At 38.8% G+C, this 18628-nt stretch overlaps 1 protein-coding gene across 1 annotated transcript in view; it reads right to left on the reverse strand.

The window, feature by feature from the left end:
- Positions 1-9593, reverse strand: part of MARCO (macrophage receptor with collagenous structure) — a 37221-nt gene extending 27628 nt beyond the window's left edge. Inside the window, exon 1 of the mRNA XM_036023629.1 lies at positions 9429-9593. Coding sequence (XP_035879522.1) covers positions 9429-9537 — 109 coding nt within the window. The 5' untranslated portion in view covers positions 9538-9593. The remainder of the gene's footprint in view (positions 1-9428) is intronic.
- Positions 9594-18628: the final 9035 nt, after the last annotated feature.

The following is an 18628-nucleotide window of genomic DNA, read 5'->3' on the forward strand; positions in this document are numbered from 1 at the left end:
CAGAGGCATTCCCGCCTCTGCCCTCAAGCACCGGGCTGCTAGTGAGCAAGACCAGGGAAGTAGTCTCTGCCCTTGGACGTGATATCTCCCATTCCTCATCTAGTAGCACTGGGCAGTTTGGAGAAGTGTCTTCTACCTCTGCAGGCAGCACCAGCTGGAGCAAGAATTCCAATAGCATCAGGTGACTAAAACAGACCAAAATAGCTGTCAGTGCTCTGAAAACTAAATTTTTTTTGGAACCACAGCCCACAAAAGTAGGCCAGAATCTGTGTAATAAACCTATAACTGCATATTAAAATAGAAACTTAAATAGGATCCAGAGTCTCCTGATTTACTATACATAATGTTTATTATACAATGGAAAATATGCCCCTGATGGTGTGGCTCAGTGGATTGAGTATGGGCCTGGGAACCAAAGGATCATCAGTTCAATTCAGAGTCAGGGCACATGCTTGGGTTGCAAGTAGGGTTCCCAGTGGTGGGTACATGAGAGGCAGTCACACATTGATGTTTCTCTTCCTTTCTTTCTCCTTCCCTTCTCCTCTTGCTAAAAATAAATAAAATATTTAAAAAGCAATGGAAAGTCTGAGAACAGAAAACAGAGAATTACAACTTGTATGAGAAAAGACAATCAACAGATGTCAGTATTATGATGACACAGATATAGAAATTATTCGATAAGGATCTTGAAGCAGCCATAACAAAAATGTTTTAATGATCAATTTAAATACTCTTGAAACAAATTTAAAAAATTTAATCTCACAGAAAATAAGATATTAAAAATTCAAATAAAAATTATAGAACTTAAAAACACTGAAAAAATTGAAATCTCATTAGATGGGCTCAATTGTGTGATAATAAAATCACAAAATAATAAAAATTGCCTAATCTGAAAAAATTTGACCAAAAAACCCCCACCCTGAGACTTGTGCATCAATAACAAAACACATTATATTGATATCATTGAAGTCTCAGAAAGAGTGTGAGGTTGAAAAAATATTCAGAGAAATAGTGGTGGCTAAAAATTTCTCAAATTTAATGAAAGACATAAACCTACAAATTTAAGAAGTTAGGAAAACCCAAGGATGATAAGATGCAAAGAAATCAATATTGAGAGACATCACAAGTAAAATTCTGAAAGAAAAATCTAGATACAAAAAATTAAAAATCTAAATAAAAAGGGAAACTCTTGAAAGCAACCAAGATAAAAATGGCACATTAACTATAAAGGCATACCAACTTGAGTGATAGCAGATTTTTCATTTGAAACCATGAAAATTAAATGGCAGTTTCATTTTTCCTGTGCTGAAAGAAATGAATTATCAACTATGAATTTCATATTCAATGAAAATGTCTGTTAAGAATGGGAAATAAAGAGATGAAGAAAAACTAAGAGAGGTTATTGATAGTAGATATTGGCAAAGTGGTTTTAAAAGCATAATCCAACTATATACTATCTACAAGAAACAAAAAAAATACAGCTTCCACTTACATGAGGCAAAAGTTGATGTAAGTGAAAGGAGAAATATGCATAGATAAATCCACCATCATAATTGGGGACTTGAATACTTTACTCTCAGTCTTTGACGGAACAATCAGCAAAAGTATAGAAGAATTGAAGGACACCATACAGTAACCAGAGCTTATTTACACTGATAGTGTAATACTCCACACAACAGCAGTATACATACTCTTTTCGTGTTGTGTGGGATATTCACTCAGTCCATATTCTGAGTCATAAAACAAACCTCAACAAATGTAAAATATATAAAGTCATACATGTTGTATAGCATATGTTCTCTGACAATGGAACCAAAATAGAAACCAATAACATACATGAGGCCCCCCCCAAAAAAAAACCCCTGGAATTATCTTCTAGAAGGTGGGCCCCTTGTAGTACTGGCTTCCCCAGGTAGGCGATGTTCTAGGAACCCATCTGTATCAGTATACCAGCTGGCATTGTTGTGAGGCTTCATTCAGCTTCAGTGAATTTTTTTCAGGACTTTCAACTCGTTTGCCCAGTTCATGATGGATGATTTATGACTGCATCTGCCCATACCACACTTAGTGTTTAGCAGTTTCTGACCAAACACAGCATGACCGCTGTGCCCCAACCTCCCTATCCACCCAATCAAACACCAGCAACTTTTTTTTTATTGCCCTGGATGAAAAAGATCTTCAAAGAAAAATGTATTGCAGATGTGGAAGAGGTGAAACAAAAAAAGGCACAAGCACTAAAAGGCATCAAAACTGACAAGTTCAAAAACTGTTTTGAGCAATGGGAAAAAGCATCTTGAGAGGTGTATTGCATCAAATGGAGAGTATTTTGAAGGTAACTGAAGTTTAAATATGTAAGAATAAATACACAATTATAAATAAATTCTGTTTTTTGGATCTCCCCTTGTGTACAATAGGAAAATCTCCAAAACACTTGAAGACTTAAAAGAATTTAAATAATAGATGGGCCATGAGAAGTCTCAAATAAAATTCTTTAAAAAGGACTGAATGAAAGTGAAAATACAACATATCAAATTGTATGGGGTACAATTAAAGCATCACTGAGAGGAAATTTATAGCACTAAATGTTGACATTACTAAGCAGAACTTCCTCAGTTTAAAAAAGAGAAGCATCATGCTGACCAGTGTGTCTCAGTTGCTTGGGCGTCACCCCATAAAGTGAAAGGTCACCCATTTGATGCCTGGTCAGGGCACATGCCTAGGTTTCAGGTTTGGTCCTTGGACATGGCATGTGCCAGAGGGAACTGATGGAAATGAGGAAAGATCTCAAATCAATAAATTCCTATCTCAAGAAATTAGGAAAGAAAAGCAGAGTAAACCCTAAGCAACCAGAAAAAGGAAATAATAATGATCAGAGAGAATCAATGAGATTTAAAATAGAAATACAAAAAACCCCACAAATTAACAAACAAAATTCTGGTTCTTTGAATAATATCAATAAAATTAATAAGCCCCTAGTAAGACTGACAAAAAGTTTATAAAAAAAGACACAAATCACCAATATAAGGAATAAAACAGGATATTACTACAGATCCTACAGTCTTTAAGAAGAAAATAAGGAAATTGCTAACTTTATGTTTACAACTTAGAAGAAATGGGCCAATTTATCAGAAACATAGGCCACCAAAATTCAGTCAATATGAAATAGATAACATGAATATCTATCATCATTAAGTGAATTTAATTTGTAATTAAAAGCACCTGAAAAAGAAACAACCAGACCCAGATGATTTTATTGGATTATCTTGACAAACCTTTAATGAAGAATTAGCACCCACTTTACACAATATCCTGTTGGTAAGAGAAGAGCAGAGAATTCTTCCTAACTCATTTTATGAGGTCAGGATTACCCTGACAGGAAAACAAGACAGAGACAGTACAAAAAAAATCAATATGTCTCATAAAATTGGATACAAAAATTCTCAATGAAATATTACTAAACTACATGTTTACTAATATTTCAAGCAATGTATAAAAAGGATGTATATATCATGACTAAATGCGATTTCCAGAAATGCAAGGATGGTTCAATATCCAAAAATAAGTCAATATTATCCAACATATCAACAGAATAAAGAAGAAAAATTACACAATCATCTAATTGATACAGAAAAAGCATTTTGCCCATTTCATGATGAGTGATCTATGAGTTCAAGAACTGTTTTGAGCAGTGGGAAAAAGCATGAAAGCAGTGGGACAAAATCTAATTTACAATAAAGCTCTTATAATTCATGACTGTAACTCTCACATAACAAAGTCATAATAAAACTCTCAGAAAACTAGAAATAGAGAAGAACTTCCTCAGTTTAAAAAAGAGAAGCATCATGCTGACCAGTGTGTCTCAGTTGCTTGGGCGTCACCCCATAAAGTGAAAGGTCACCCATTTGATGCCTGGTCAGGGCACATGCCTAGGTTTCAGGTTTGGTCCTCGGACATGGCATGTGCCAGAGGCAACTGATGGATGTTTCTCTCTCACTTGGGTGTTTCTCTTCCTCTCTTCCTTCCTTCCTTCCTTCCCCTCTCTCTAAAAATAAATAAATAAAATACTCTAAAATAAATAAAAACTATTTTTCAAATCATCTACAAAATATCTAAAACTAATATGACACTTAATGGTGAGACAATACTTTTCTCCTAAGATTGGGAAGAAGGCAAGTATGTCTGTTCTCATGTTCATATTCAGTCACATTTCTATATACTACTGGCAAATGTGGAAATAAAAATTAAAACACAATGGCATTTACAATCACTCCAAATAAAATAAAATATTTAGATATAATTTAACAAAGTGTATACAGTATCTATATGCTGAATTTTATAAAATCTTGATTTAAAAAATAAAATCAAAGATCTAAATAAATATAGAAACATGCCATATTTGTGGATTGCAAGACTGAACATGGTAAAGATGTTGGTTCTCCTCAAAATTATCTTTAGGTGTAGTACAATTCCTATAGAATTCCAGCAAAGTTTTTTGTAGTTATAGATAAGTTTATACTAAAATTTAATGGAAAAGCAAAGCCATATAATAGGTAAAATAATCTTGAAAATGAAAACTAAAATGTGAAATGTGATATTAAGGCTTACAATAAATTTACAGTAATCAAGACTGTGGTAGTGGTGCAGGATAGACATATAGATCAATAGAGCAGATTAAAGAACACTGCCCTGACCCATGTGGCTCAGTTGCTTGGGCACCAAAGCAAAAGGTCGCCAGTTTGATTCCTAGTCAGGGCACATGCTTCGGTTGCAGGTCCAGTCCCTGGAATGTTTAATTGGTCTTTCTCTCCCTATCTTTCTTCCTCCCTTCCCCTCCTCTCTCTAAAAAGAAATAAAGTGTTTTTAAAGAGAATGAAGAACACAGAAATAGACCGACCCAAATATACCCAACTGATTTTTGACAAGGGGCAAAATAATTTAATGGAAGAAGGAAAGCCTTTTCTACAAAAGGTGTTGGTGCAATTGGACATCCATACGCAAAACAAACAAACCTTGGCCTAGACTTCACATCTTATTAAAAAATCAACTCAAAGTAAACCATAGACTTAATTTTTAAATGTAAAACTATAAAACTTTTAGAATTAAACATAGGACCTAGGGCTAGATGAAGAGTTCTTTGACTTCATACTAAAAGCACAATCCAAGAAAAAAAATTGACAAATTGGACCTCAATAGAATTAAATAAATTTGCTTTGCAAAAGACTGTTTAAATGAATGAAGAAGACACATTACATACTGGGAGAAACTATTTACAAACCATATATCCAAAGGACTCATATTTTGAATATATAAAAAACTTCCAAAAGTAAACAATAATTTAAAAAATCCAATTAAACATTGGCAAAAGACAGAAACATTTTACCAAAGAGAATATAAAAATGGTAAATAAGCACATGAAAAGATATTCAACATCATTAGCCATTAGGAAAATGCAAATTAAAATTACAATGAGATATCACTATTATACACCTATCAGAATGTCTCAAATAAAAATAGCAATAATTCTCATTGCTGGCAGGCATGCAAAGAAACTGGATTAGTTGTATGTTGTTGGTGAAAATGTAAAATGTCCATCCACACTGGGAAAATAGATCAGCTGCTTGTTGGAAAACCAAGCATACATTTACGATACAGCAATTGTATTTTGGGCACTTATCCCAGAGAAATAAAAACTTGTGCTCTTGAAAAATGCACAGTAAATAATCATAGCAGCTTTATTTGTAATACTTCAAACTGGAAATAACCAAAATGTCTTTCAATAGGTAAACCCTTAAACTGTGGTACATTCACGTGATGAAATACTCATTAATAAAATGAACCAACTATTGATACATACAACACCTTGGATGGATCTCAAGAGAATTATGCTATGTGGAAAAGAGCCAATCCTTAAAAAGTTACACACTGTGTAGTTCCATTTATATAACATTCTTTAAATAAGAAAATTACGGAAAGAGAAAACTGATCACTGGTTGTTGTGGGACAGTCATTACTGGCAGAGGAGTGGGGAGTATGTATGGCTACAAAGGCGTAGCATAAGAGAGATTTTTGTGGTGACTGAACACACATTCTGTGTCTTGATTTAGGTGGTGGTTACACAAATATATACATATGATTACATTGTAGAGAACTATATTCACACACACAAATGAATGCATGAAAAACTAATTAAATCTAAATAAGCCCTGTGGGTTCCCTGGCTGGTGTAGCTCAGTGTATTGAGTGCAGTCCTGAAAACCAAAGAGTCACAGGTTCGATTCCCAGTCAAGGCACATGCCTGGGTTGCAGGCTGGGTCCCCAGTTGGGGACATGTGGGGGGCAACCACACATTGATGTTTTTCTCCTTCTCTTTCTCCTTCCCTTTCCCTCTGTCTAAAAAATAAATAAATAAAATCTTTAAAAAAATAAATAACTCTGTGGGTTGTATAATACCAGTTTCCTGGTTGTGACATTGTGCCACAGCTGTATAAAACATCATTGCTGGAGGATACTGGGGGCGGTACAGGGAGACTTCCCTGTACATTTTTTTGTAACTTTCTGTGAATCTACAATATAATTATTTCTAAATAAAAAGTATCTTTAATGAAAACTCTAGGTTAAGACCAGATGTTGAAAAGATGCTGAGAAATACTGACATAACAAAGAAAAAAGTCAGAACAATGACATGAACCAACAGTAGCCACGTCAGCAAGTTTGACCCTGAATGGACTCCAAGGTTAAGGTGTTGGGCAAATTTTTAAAATTATCTTTAGAGCAGAAAGACGAGATATTACGCTCATAGCTGGGAGCCAATGCTTAATGTTAATTAAAACAAACAACAACAAAACCCATAACTTCTCTACCTATATTTTTGGGGGTCTTCTCTGCCAAGAAGAATGTTCTTCGAAGATTAGGAGAAGATAGGTGAAGATAAATATGAACCAGGGACTAGGGTGGAGGCGGGTGGAAGGTGTGGTGCATACTTGCAACTTGTAGATAAATAAGTCCCAGAGACCTAGTACACAATACAATGATTACAGGCAACAAAACTGTATTATAAACATCAAACTTGCTAAGAAACTAGAACTTAATTGCTCTCAACACTAAAGAACTGGTAACTATGTGATGTTCTAAACGTGTTAGCTAGTGCTACAATGACACTCCTACTGCAGTATGAATGTATCACATCAACATATTGTACTCCTTAAACTTACAATTTGATGTATGTCAAATATAATTCAATAAAAAATAAAATTAAATAAATAAATAAATGAAGTTCTTTAGACTAGAATTAGTGGGAAGAAACATCAAGAAGAAAGGAAGAGTGGGAACTTAGGGTGAGAGGTCACACAGATGACAGTCCGCAGGCCCGCCAGAGCTTGCTGGTATAGGGGCAGAACTCTTGGGGTTTTGTTGGACCTTCAGGGCTCAAGCCTCTTTAGAAAACTAAGCTAAGCTTTGCAGAACTAAATCAAAGAAAGAAGATGCCTGGGGCCATTTAGTGCTGAAACAAGTACTCTCATTCATCTCAGTAAGACCTGAGGGGGTCACTATGTTACAAAGCCCCACAGGGATTACTGTCCATAATGGCAGTCATCTAGAAAGTTCCATTTGCTCCATGATCTTTATACAAGAAGACAAAAAATTGTAAATGCATTTAGGAAAATATTCCTTCCATGTAAACTGGAGTAATTTTGTTTCTTGGTTAGATATTTAATCAGTGGCATCCACAACCCATTTCAGAAATCTGGGATTCACCCTTGACCCTTGCATCTCCCTCACTTGCTGGGTCCCACCATTACAGTCCCACTGATCTGCCTTCTAATATTTCCCCAGACCATCTTCCCTTTTCTTCTTTACAACCACTGCTTCTCGTCATTTCTTGAAGCTTCACTCCTCTCTGTCCTCAGCGCAACTCTTTCCAGCTTGTCGCCATCAGATAGTGAGTAATCTTAAATGCAAACCAACCCCTCTCAGCCAGGCTTCAATCCCTTCAAAGCTCCCTATTGCCCTTGGGATAAAGTCCCTACTAATTGGCCCTAGTCTCAATCCCCACTGAGCTTTCCCCACCCAATTTTTGTCCAAAAACATCAAGCTGTGTATATTTCTCTGAATAGTCCTCATGAATATATCTTAAACATATGGTTTCTTAGCCCACCTCAGCCACCATATACCCACTCTCTGATAAACCCTGCTTGCCCATTCAAATGTAGAAAAGGTCTCAGTTCTGGCCTCCAGGACCCTACACCAGACTCATCTATAATGTCCTGTACAAATATCGCTTATGAACAGTCATGGATTGTATAGAAATAGGTTATTGGTGGGCTTGCCCTGCCACCCTCCTGCCACCACTGACAAGACTGTGGGCTCCCTGAGGCCAGAGGCTGTGTTTATTCTTGTCTGTTTTCTCAGAGCTGAGCGCAGTGCCCAGTAGGTAGTGGGTGCTGAATATGTTTGATCAACTGACTTTGAACATTGAAGCATCTTAAAAATCATGTATCCAGAATGCTGCATTCTTCAAGGTGCTGAAGAACCAACATTTATGAAAGTCATTCACATGCATGCCTTTTCTGTTACCACAGTATAAATTCCTAAAGGCAACACACCAGACTCTTCATTTTTGTACTCCCATAAATTCCAACCAGCGATCTGCACAAACAGGAGCTGGATGAGAGGGGCGCTGGATGAGAGGCCAGCAGGGAGAAATGCAGCAGTTCCTGAACAAACATCCTCCAGAAAAGACTGGAAGTGGGAAAGGACAATCAAATTGGAAAAAGATTCACATGGAGTAGTCTAGAAAGGGAGGTCAGAGCTCCCTTCTGGAAAGCACTCACTGGTGATTTTAAATGCTACAAATTCTAGATGATTTAAACAGTGCACCACCTGTGTAACATTGAGCAAAAAATAAAGACAACAGAGTTGACTGAGTTTTTAAAATCTGAGTTTAACCTAAACAAACTAATTATGAAGTGATAGATATAGCCAACAGGAAATAGAGAAAGCTCCTTCCCATCAACATACCAATTGTAACAGAAGTCACCTTACAGAATTTCAGAGGAATTGCATTAAATAAATACAAGGCATGTGGCTCCAGTTTTGTGGAACTTTTTCATTATTCTTGGTTTGCACTGCTATTTCATCACACAATCTATTTGTCAGAACAAGTCCCTAATAAAAAAAGGAGGGGCATACAATAAGGATTAGCCTTAATCTAAAGGAAAACATTCAATACAAATGAAAGGAATTGTGAAGCTTAAAAATCCCTCACTATCCTGAAAGTACAGCATCTATTATTAGCATTACACAAATTCTAGATTGAAGCATTCAACTATGGTACCAGCCTAGACTTTCTATTGACATCTCTAGTCTTCCATCACCAACAGAAAGACTACGTCACCTGGCACTGTCGCTATTGGGGAGTAGTACTTTACCACTGAGTTCAAAGGTCTCCATTGTAGAAAACATGGTTTGGTTCAGAGCAATTCTTTCTCCCATGTTAGCCAAGAACTCTTCCTCCTTGAGAATTTCTGTATGTTTCATCACTAAGCTTTATAGATGGTCAAAGTCCTGGAGCCAGCAGAAATGCTTCCCACATGAGGAACCAGTTGGGAAAAATTGTTCCCATTTAACTACTGTAGCTAGTTGTAGACCTTGCAGCACTTCCTTTTGGCTCTGATTTCTGAATTTGCAAAATGTTTCCTGCCATTTCTCAAAAACGGGCTATTCACATGTACAGAGCTCCAGCTTAATCCAGCTGCTTGGTGAGGGTGGGTCCAGATGGCTTTCTGTGTGGAGTCCTTGAAACCACCCCTTGTTCCCAGGTTCCTGTGAACAGGGAGGTGGATGACCCCAGAAGGCTGTTTCTCTACCTTCCTCCCACCCCCCCGCCCCCAATCTCAGACCCAGCTCTCTGCCCCAGGACCCCTCCAGCCCACACTGAAATCTCCTTCTTCTGACCTTCTGCTCTTGGGGTTCATCCTTGCTACTCACGTGTGGACCATGGACCGGCTACATTTCCATCACCTGGAAAGTTGTTAGAAATGAAGTCTCAGGTTCCACCCCGTACAACTGGATCTAGGTGTATGGTTTAGCAAGATCCTTGGGTGATGTGTGTTCATGCTAGTATTGGAGAGGCACTGCTCTATGCCACACATTTTAGCATTCAATTCCCCTTTGCAGTTTTCCCACGTTCTCTGTGTACACATATGTACTTGCTCTGGTCCCGGTAAGATCTGAGAAACTTGACAGGAGTTATGTGTATTAATGAATTAAGTCATGCAAGGTGGCTAAGATGGCTTCTGGTGGCAATGAGTACTAAGGTAATGTTGCCAGTTATCACTGGAGATGTTATGAAGGGTGCCATGGAGATGAAGGAAACAGCCTTTGTCTTAAAGGAGTTTATAGTCTAGTATGCAGGACGGACGTCAAAACAACTGAACTCCAGAAAATCGCTGCTAAGTGGGGTGGTAATTGAAGCACCTGAGAGGAGAGAAGTGGCCTGGAAGTGGGGCAGGCAGGTTGTCAATACCACAACAAGCTTCATGATCCAATCTGGGTTTAAAGGGATGACTACATGTTTACCTGGAGAGCAAGATAAGGCAAGGGCCTGCAGGTAGGAAAAATGGCAAATACTGCCTCACAGAGATAGGGACACCACAGACTTCTGGGTGAGGATGAGAGGCAGCAGGAAATAAGGCTGGGCTGGCTGGTTCACTTTCTTTGTCCTGTGACATGACAGAGGTGGAAAAAGAAACTCAGAAAAGTGGGCTACTGGCAATTCCCCACATGGCATAGGTTCCTTGTGAGGCCCACAATGTCAACATTCAGGAAGTCTCTGTTTTGGCCCAGGGCTAGGTAGGAACAAAAGCCAGAACAGAAAAGGTTAAAAGGAGATAACTGAAAGTGAAGCAATGAAGGCAGCTGGGAGCTTAGCCAGATGTTTGGGTGGATGGCACAAGGTAACAGACTCTTCAGAGGGTTTCCCCTGCAGGAGGGAAATTCCCCAGGCAAAGGAACCAAGCCTCACTTAGGTAACAATGCCTCCTTCCTCTGCCTGATCAGTTCAGCTCTGACCAAGGCCATCCTCATTTGTGGGGTAGGGAAGAAGCTCATTAGAAAATTCTGTGCTCATGACCTAGTGCCACCATCCTCAGAGGGAGCATTTAGTGAATGTCAAGTGTAGATGTTTTGGCTCTGCCTATGGGGTCAGACAGACCTGGAACCCAAACTTGCTTATAGACACAGTACTAGCTTGTAGAAACATTAACTATTATCCAGGATTTATTAAGTGCCAGGCACTATGCTAGACTTCACATATATTACTCAATACTCACAACAACTTGTAACTTGCCCCAGATCTTGTGGTTAGAATGCGATGACACAGAATTAAAATCTGGAATCCCCTGCCTCTACACCCAGTATAATCCAGGAGCTGCAATCCAGTGGTTTGAATCAGAGGAGCTTTTTGAAAACTCACATGCCAATCCCCAACTGCAGCCAGAGGCTCTGGTTTTAATAGCAGCCCCATGGTGGGTTCTAATGCACAGCCAGCCTGAGGACTCTTGTGCAGAACAGTGAAGTGGTCACATGCAGCACAAAGACCCATGTGGGCCCTCAGGACTCCATCTTGAGAGGTTCCACTAGGTTGGATCCCTTTTGACATACAATAAAACAACCACTTCATAGGATGCAAGCGAAAACACCCAGCTGCAGGGCCAGGACTAGAGTGAGGCAAATGAGGTACTAGCATGGGGTGCAAAACATTCAGTAATCAAGGTAAATAATATGTGAACACAATCTTTTAAAATTGACAATTAATGCAAAAAGCCCATTGTGAACAAAACGTCAACATTTTAAATAAAGACAGGATCCCATGCTGCACTTGCAAATTACTGGTCTCTCACTCGACCAGGTCCCAGCCCTGTTCATTACCCTGGGCCTCAGCATTCTCATTGCAAAATGGAATGCCAATAGGCACTGTGTCTGCCCACAGGGTGGATGTGAGGATGAAACAAAATAATAGAACTGTAAGCACATTTGTAAATGAAAGGGCTCCAGTAGAATAGCATCTACTATCAAGCTGCATTCATAATGTGAAATGCCTGCATTGTCCACGTTACCCTTAAAAATCCTTTAGATCTTCCATAAAGTACAAAACACACAATTTGGGATAATTGTGCAGTCTGTTCCTAAGTCCCACTCAGATAATTTTATCTTTGAGAACAAGGATTTGGCTGTTATATCCCTTGAGCATCAGTCAAAGTGGTCAACTTGCATTTGGGGCCCACATTGTTCAAGAAATGTAGGGTTGGGCTTTACTCTTCTAGCAGAGTACATATAATTGGGTTGGAGAATTTAAATGTGTGTTCAGAGTGGCTCTGGTGTAGTTATATCATACTCTGATGTCTTCCAGAATGACAGTCACATGGTTCACAGTGCTTTAACAGATGGGAAAATGGGGCTGGAGTTCCAGGCCAATGTGGCCCCACTCCTGGTGGCCTCTGTAGAACCTGACTCTATGAACTCATGGGTCTAAAACTAGTTTAGTTGTTGGGCCATCTGGAAGATCATCAAGAACTCCTGTGTGACCCCATTCCAGCTTAAAATTGAGGCAACCTGGTTATTGCATTATATAAAAACCACTGACACAGACCCTAATGTTTAAAACAAAACAAACAAAAAAAACCCCACAGCAAGCAGGCTAGCCAAGCCTCCATGGCAATCCTCAAGCCCCTGTCATACCTCACTAGCTGTCTGGCCATTTGCCTCTGCCCATTTCCATCTGCCCTAGCTCACTAGTGGACAAGATGGAAGAAGAACCTGTGCTAAAGAGAATATATAGAAGACAAATGTTTAAAATTCTATTTTTGCTGTCAGTTGTGCATGACAGTGGTGGTCAGTGTCCTCGGGCCTTGCCCAGTGTCTGGTACCAAATGAAGCTTAACTGCTGATTCATTTCAGAAATTAAAAAACCCAACACACAAATGACCATTAACAGGCAACTAGATAAAGACTAATATGTTGTAGTATATCCATACAACAGGATACTAATCAGCATAGAAAGAAATAATAAGAATAAGCAATTCTTAAAGAAATAAGATTAGGCCCAATCTTTTTTTTTAAACTGGTGTTCTGCCAGAATTTTCATTATTTTATTTTATTTTTTAAAAGTATTTTTTATTGATTATGCTATTACAATGTTCCCAATTTTTTCTCCCTTTATCCCCCCTCCTCCCTACCTCCCCAACCCTCTAGCATCCCCCCCCACTTAGTTCATGTCCATGGGTTGTACATATAAGTTCTTTGACTCCTCTGTTTCCTATACTATTTTTATCTCTCCCTATTTTATGTATACTAATTATGGTTCTTCCCTGTACCTTTTCCCCCTATTCCTCCCTTCCCACTCCCCACTGAAATCCCTCTGTGTGGTGTCCATTTCTCTGATTCTGTTCCTGTCCTGGTTGCTTAGTTTTTTGTTTTCATTGTTTTTCTTTTCTTTTAGTTTCACTTGTTGATAGTTTTGAGTTTGTTGTCATTTTACTGTTCTTAGTTTTGATCTTCTTTTTCCTAGATAAGTCCCTTTCAACATTTCATATAATAATGGCTTGGTGATGATGAACTCCTTTAACTTGACCTTATCTGGGAAGCACTTTATCTGCCCTTCCATTCTAAATGATAGCTTTGCTGGATAGAGTAACATTGGATGTAGGTCCTTGCCTTTCATGACTTCAAATACTTCTTTCCAGCCCCTTCTTGTCTGCAAGGTTACTTTTGAGAAATCAGCTGATAGTCTAATGGGAACTCCTTTGTAGGTAACTCTTTCCTTTTCTTTTGCTGCTTTTAAGATTCTCTCCTTATCTTTAATCTTGGGTAACTTAATGATGATGTGCCTTGGTGTGTTCCTCTTTGGGTCCCAATTCTTTGGGACTCTTTGAGCTTCCCAGACTTCCTGGAAGTCTATTTCCTTTGCCAGATTGGGGAAGTTTTCCTTCATTATTTGTTCAAATAAGTTTTTAATTTCTAGCTGTTGTTCTTCTCTTTCTGGCACCCCTATAATTCAGATATTGGAATGTTTCAGGTTTTCCCAGAAGTTTGTAAGACTCTCTTCACTTTTTTGAATTCTTGTTTCTCCATTTTGTTCTGGATGGATACTTAGTTTTTCCTTTTGTTCCAAATCATTGCTTTGGGTCCTGGTTTCTTTCCTGTTGCTGGTGGTTCTCTGAATAGTTTGCTTTATTTCGTTTTGGGTATCCTTCATTTGTTTTTTCATTTTTTGACCAAGCTCAATCAGATCTGTGAGCATTTTTGATTACCAGGGCTTTAAATTCTCCATCAGACAGGTTGGCTATGTCCTCATTTTTTAGTTCTCTTTCTCAGGTTATGCTCTGTTCTTTCATTTGGGCCGTATTTCTTTGTCTTGGCACACCTAATAAGTTGTAAGGGGGCAGGGCCTTAGGCACTCACTCAGGCAGGGTAACCCTCCCTGCTGTGCTGAGGTGCTGCCTGTGGGGGAAGGGCCAGAGAAGGAATGGCGGGGTCCACCTGCTTGTCCCTAGCACACTTTCTGTTGGAATCTTATGTGAGCCTGGGAGTTTTTCCCAATGTAGCAACTGTGGTATCAACTCTGAGTCCATTTCCTCTTAGCTCATCCCTCCCCCTCACAGCCTTCACAGGCCAGGCAGCCTGCTACCTTGCTGCAGCCTGCCCTTCCCCCAAAGTCCACAGTGTTTTTCTCCACTGCCAGTGCATGTGATCCACCGCCTTACCTGTCTGGTTGTTCTGATTGAATTTTTTCTTTAAATCCTTGGTTGTTGGAGTTCCATGCAGTTTGATTTTCTGGCACTTCTTGTTGTTTATTGATTTTAGGTTGGTTGCTATCCTCCTTTTGGTTGTTTGAGGAAGCGAAGGGTTTCTACCTACGCCTCCATCTTGGCTAGAAGTCCCTGAGACTTGGCCAAATCTTAAAGCCATTGTGTTGAATGAAAGAAGCTAGACCTCAAAGAGGACAGATGATATGATTCCATTTATATGAGGTTCCAGAACAAGCAACACTCACCCACAGTGTCAGAAAATAGAGCTATGGTTTCCTGGGGTGGTGGTAGGGGAGAACTGACCACAGGTGAGTACAGGGAAATTTCTAGGGTGATAGCAACAGTCTATATCTTGATTTGGGTGTTACAAAGTGGACTGAACTTGAAATGTATATATAATGTATATAGTTTATAAATCATATTTCAAAAAAGTTAATTGATACAGTTATAAACTATATGTCAATAAAATTAATTAAAACAGAAATTACAGGAAAAAGATGAAAAAATCATTATTGTTGGACCTTGGTCTAACTCACAGAAGTTCTTTTTTTGAGAGCCATTGGAGGTGGTGGTGCCAGCCTCCCAGCAACAGGTGTAAATGGGGAGGGGGGTGTTTCCCCTCCAGGGCAGCACATATGAAGTGCCCACATCCTTTCTTCCTCCTGTTGGGATCCTTACTTGCATTTTGGGGTTGCTGTGTCAGAACTGCAGGCTGTGTTCTCAGAACAGGAGAGAAAAGGGAAGCAAACTGGTCTATAGTGAGACTTTCCCACTGACCCAGGGCCCACCCAAGACAAAGACTGACAAGGCAGCTGTGCCTCCGTGGTATGACTTCATGAATATGAGTTCTCCTGACCCCTAGTAACTATGCTTTGCCTTCCTGAGACCTGTAATGTTTCCACAGGGGCCAAACCTTTAATTCCCTCCATTAAAGTGTATTATTTTTTAGGAGAGAAAACAGTGGCTTATTCATTCTTAAGTGAAAATGAGCAATATTATTCCTGTCCCAGAGCAGGTTTGGGGTTTAGAGCATTGCAGGAGCAGGAGACAATGGAACCATCCAGGACTCTCAGAGTCTCTGCACAAGAAGTTTTTAAATATGTACTGAAAACACATTGTGGAATATTACTCAGTCATAAAAAAGAAATCTTACCATTTGTGACAGCTTACACTAAGAGATAAAAGTCAGACAGAGAAAGACAAATACCATATGATTTTACTTATATGTGTATCTAAAAACAAAATAAATGAACAAAGGAAAAAACAAACAGACTTATAGATACAGAGAGATCAGATCAGTGGCTTCCAGATGGGAGGGGGTTTAGGAGACTGGGTGAAAAAGAGCAAGGGATTAAAAAGCTCAAATTGATAGTTACAAAATAGTCACCAGAGGTAAAGCAAAGCATAGGGGATATAGTCAATAATATTGTAATAACTATGTGTGGTGCTAGGTGGGTACTAGATTTATTGGGAGGATCACTTTGTGAGTTATATAAAAATGTCTAACTACTATTGTGTACACCTGAAACCAATATAATATTAGATACCAACTCTAATTTTAAAAAAGAAAGATAAGCAAGAGCTACTATTAGGAATTTTGCAGGTTGTACTGTTGTGCCAAGAGTCACCTGTGCTAATTCTCATTTATCTAAAACAATTTTGCCTGAGCAATCCTGGGCTAAGAGCAAATGGTATGAAACAAGGAAGATAAAATGTTAATCAAAATTGCTGTGGAGATGATTGTCAGTTGTCAGTGCCTACTGTGTCCCAAGATCTGTGCTGGTAAGAAAAGAAAACAGTGTCTTTGGCTATACTTTGCTTGCTTGTTCATTTTATTAATAAGGTCTTGTTAATGGTAAGATCAAATGGTATTTGTCTTTTACCGTCTGGTTTATTTAATCCAGCATAGTGCTCTCCAGTTCCATCCATGTTGCCACAAAGTGTAGGAGCTCCTTCTTTCTTTCAGCTGCATAGAATTCCATTGTGTAAATGTACTGTAGTTTTTTGAGCCATTCATTTACTGATGGACACTTAGGCTGCCTCCAGCACTTGGCTATTATAAATTGTATATGTAGTTTATAAACCATATTTCAAACATTGGTGTGCATAAGTTCTTTTTGGATTGGTGTTTCGGGGTAAAGTATAGCCAAAGACACTGAAATTGAGAACAGGCTGACAGTGATCAGAGAGGAGAGGGGAGGGGATAAAGGGGGAAATGGGTGCAAGGTTTACAGGAACAATTATAAAGGACACATGGACAATAACAAGGGGGGGTGGAAACAGGGGAGGGAGGTGGGGGGGAAAGGAAAACTGTACTTGAACAACAATAAAAAAAAGAAAAGAAAACAGACCTTTATTCTCTCCAATGAGCTTGTTATTTATCCTACTTTAGTCACAGGCTCCTGGGGCCATGCCCTGCCTTGTCATTTTTAGCAATTCTAAATTCTCCATAATCACTCATCCATTTCACTCTCTGGCCACACTTGCTGTCTCTTTCCCTATAGTAAACAATCTTGAATAATCCTTTGCCTCCAGGGTTTCTGATCTGTTGTCCTGCCTCTATTACACAGTCCACTACCATGTCATCTCTCTCCTCCTTGATCAACTTAAATTTAACTACCCCCTTGCACACATCCTCATCTCCTTTACCCTTCTTTGGCTTCATTGTACTCACTTGACAAAAACTACAATGCAGTTTAGATCCAACTCTCCATTCAACTGAATGTAACTGAAGAAAGCCAGTTTTGTTGGGAGGCATCCATTTTCCCATCTCTCTCCCTCTCCTCAGGCCTCCCTACTCCCTGAGACACAAGAATATTAAAATTAGGCCAATTAATAACCTTGCAATGTGATCATGCTGATGGTCTTTTTATTTTTTACATAACATTTATTTATTTATTTATTTATTTATTTATTTATTATTATTTATTTATATTGAGCTTTTGGGAGTGAATTTGGTTAATAAAATTATAGAGGCTTCAGGAGTACAATTCTACCATGAAGCATCTTTATACTGTATTGTGTAGTCACTACCTCAAGTCAAGTCTCTTTTCATCACCATTTATCTCACCTTTACCCTCTCCTCCCTCCCTCCATCCCCTTTCCCTCCAGTAATGACCATACTGTTGTTTGTCTATATATGGGTCTTTTTTTTTTTTTTTTGCTTGATTCCTTCATTTTTCCACCCAGCCCCCAACCCAATGATCCCGTTTTAATCTAGTGATGTGAATGGCAAATGAACTTTAATCCCGTCTGACAGTTGTAGTATATAGTTCTTTATTCAACTCACTCTCCCAAAGAACTCTTTCATACATGTCTTCACTTATTTCATCTGTTTTCACTCTTAGCTGATGACATTGTTCACCTCTTTACTGAGAAAAATCAAGCAATTAGAAATGAAAATTGTTCAGACTTCCGCCACCACTGGCATCTGCACTGAGGATTCCCCTGCCTTCCTGTGCTATGGATCACAAACTTTCCAAGATCATATGACGAGCCAGTCCCTCAACATATACACTAAATCTCATCACCTCTCACCTACTCAAGGACATTTGTCCAGCAGCAGGTCTTCTCTGTTTTCTACAACTTCGATTTTACTGTCTCTGCTGGGTTATTTCCAATTGATAAACATACTACAGTTATTTCTCCCATTCTAAATCACTTGCCCACTTCCTACAACCTGCTACCTATTTTTTTTTGCATTCCTCTGTAACAAACTCCCTAAAAATTGTCTCTACCCACTGCCTCAACTTTTCCCTATCCCTCCTCTTTTAAGTCCATTCTGGTGGTACTTTCATCCCCATTGCACAACCAAAATTACA

The sequence above is a fragment of the Phyllostomus discolor genome, chromosome 4 (genome assembly GCF_004126475.2).
Source record: "Phyllostomus discolor isolate MPI-MPIP mPhyDis1 chromosome 4, mPhyDis1.pri.v3, whole genome shotgun sequence".
In the NCBI taxonomy this organism is placed as follows: Eukaryota; Metazoa; Chordata; class Mammalia; order Chiroptera; family Phyllostomidae; genus Phyllostomus; species Phyllostomus discolor.